This window comes from Aptenodytes forsteri, unplaced genomic scaffold (genome assembly GCF_000699145.1).
Source record: "Aptenodytes forsteri isolate BGI_AS27 unplaced genomic scaffold, ASM69914v1 Scaffold158, whole genome shotgun sequence".
In the NCBI taxonomy this organism is placed as follows: domain Eukaryota; kingdom Metazoa; phylum Chordata; class Aves; order Sphenisciformes; family Spheniscidae; genus Aptenodytes; species Aptenodytes forsteri.
The window spans coordinates 1,828,228-1,829,531 of record NW_008794601.1 but is presented as its reverse complement, the minus strand read 5'-3'; the positions used below and the strand labels follow the sequence as shown (position 1 = coordinate 1,829,531).

The 1,304-nt window shown below is 45.7% G+C and overlaps 1 protein-coding gene across 1 annotated transcript in view; it reads left to right on the top strand.

Moving 5' to 3' along the window:
- NEFM (neurofilament, medium polypeptide) overlaps positions 1-1,304 on the top strand; it is a 32,234-nt gene extending 30,930 nt beyond the window's left edge. Inside the window, exons 7-8 of the mRNA XM_019470394.1 lie at positions 1-65; positions 197-1,304. The exon at positions 1-65 is cut by the window's left edge and continues 880 nt beyond it. Coding sequence (XP_019325939.1) covers positions 1-65; positions 197-719 — 588 coding nt within the window. The 3' untranslated portion in view covers positions 720-1,304. The remainder of the gene's footprint in view (positions 66-196) is intronic.

Here is a 1,304-nt window from a genome sequence, read left to right as displayed (position 1 = left end):
GAAAAGCCCGGTCCCCCACAAAAGCCCCGGAGCCCGGAGAAGCCCCGTTCTCCAGAAAAGCCGGCGACCCCGGAGAAGACCCAGAAAAGCAGAAAAGCCGGCGACCCCGGAGAAGCCCCGTTCTCCAGACCACCCCGGATCCCCGGTCAAAGATGAAAAGGCTGTGGGGGGGGAGACCATCACTGTTTTTTTCCCGTTCTCCAGAAAAGCCGGCGACCCCGGAGAAGCCCCGTTCTCCAGAAAAGCCGGCGACCCCGGAGAAGCCCCGTTCTCCAGAAAAGCCGGCCTCCCCGGTCAAAGATGAAAAGGCTGTGGTGGAGGAGACCATCACTGTCACAAAGGTAACAAAAATTAGTGCAGAGGTAGAGAAGGAGTCCAGGAAAGAAGACATTGCAGTGAATGGTGAGGTGGAGGAGAAAAAGCAAGAGGCAGAATCCAAAGAGAAGGAGGTTGAGGAGGAAGACAAGGGAGTTGTCACCAATGGCCTAGATGTAAGCCCAATTGATGAGAAGGGTGAGAAAATTGTAGTAACCAAAAAAGCAGAGAAAATCACTGGTGAAGGTGGGGACAGTACAACCACGTATATCACGAAGTCGGTGACAGTTACTCAGAAGGTAGAGGAACATGAAGAAAGCTTTGAGGAGAAATTAGTGTCCACCAAGAAAGTGGAGAAAGTTACTTCACATGCCGTAGTAAAAGAGATTAAAGAGACCGAATAAAATAAATCATAGCTAAATTAAAATAAATTAAAGAGCTTGGGTTGGTGCAAAAGGTTAAGCCATATGACAGCTGCAAAATGCATGTGAGTGACGGCTTCAAAGCAGAACGGGTTCTCTCATGGAGGCTCCAGACACACAGTATTTTACTTTTTTGTGCAATATAGGGGAGGGGGGGGGAATGCATGCAGGCTCAAGATGTACTCCCTCCACAGAGCTTGGGGATCTAAAAAAAAAAAAAAAAAATACTAATAATAATGCATGAGACGAAATGTGCAAAGGAAGCTTTTGAATTTCCTGAGCTGTTGGAGGGACATATCTGAGGAATGACTTAAGATGTATTATGCAAAGAACCAACTGAGCCAAAACCAAACAGAAAACAGTACTAGAATATTCATGAGAACCAGAACTCTCCTAGCCTTAAAAAAAAAGCTACTTATAAATAATTATGTTTACCTCACTGGTGCAATTAGGGTGGACTTTTGCTCATGGGAGAACCTAGTTGACATGCACAGTACGCAACCTTTTGTTGTTTGATGTAAAACAGTCACAGCAGTTCTTGCTCAATAAAGGTCAATAGTGAAAACA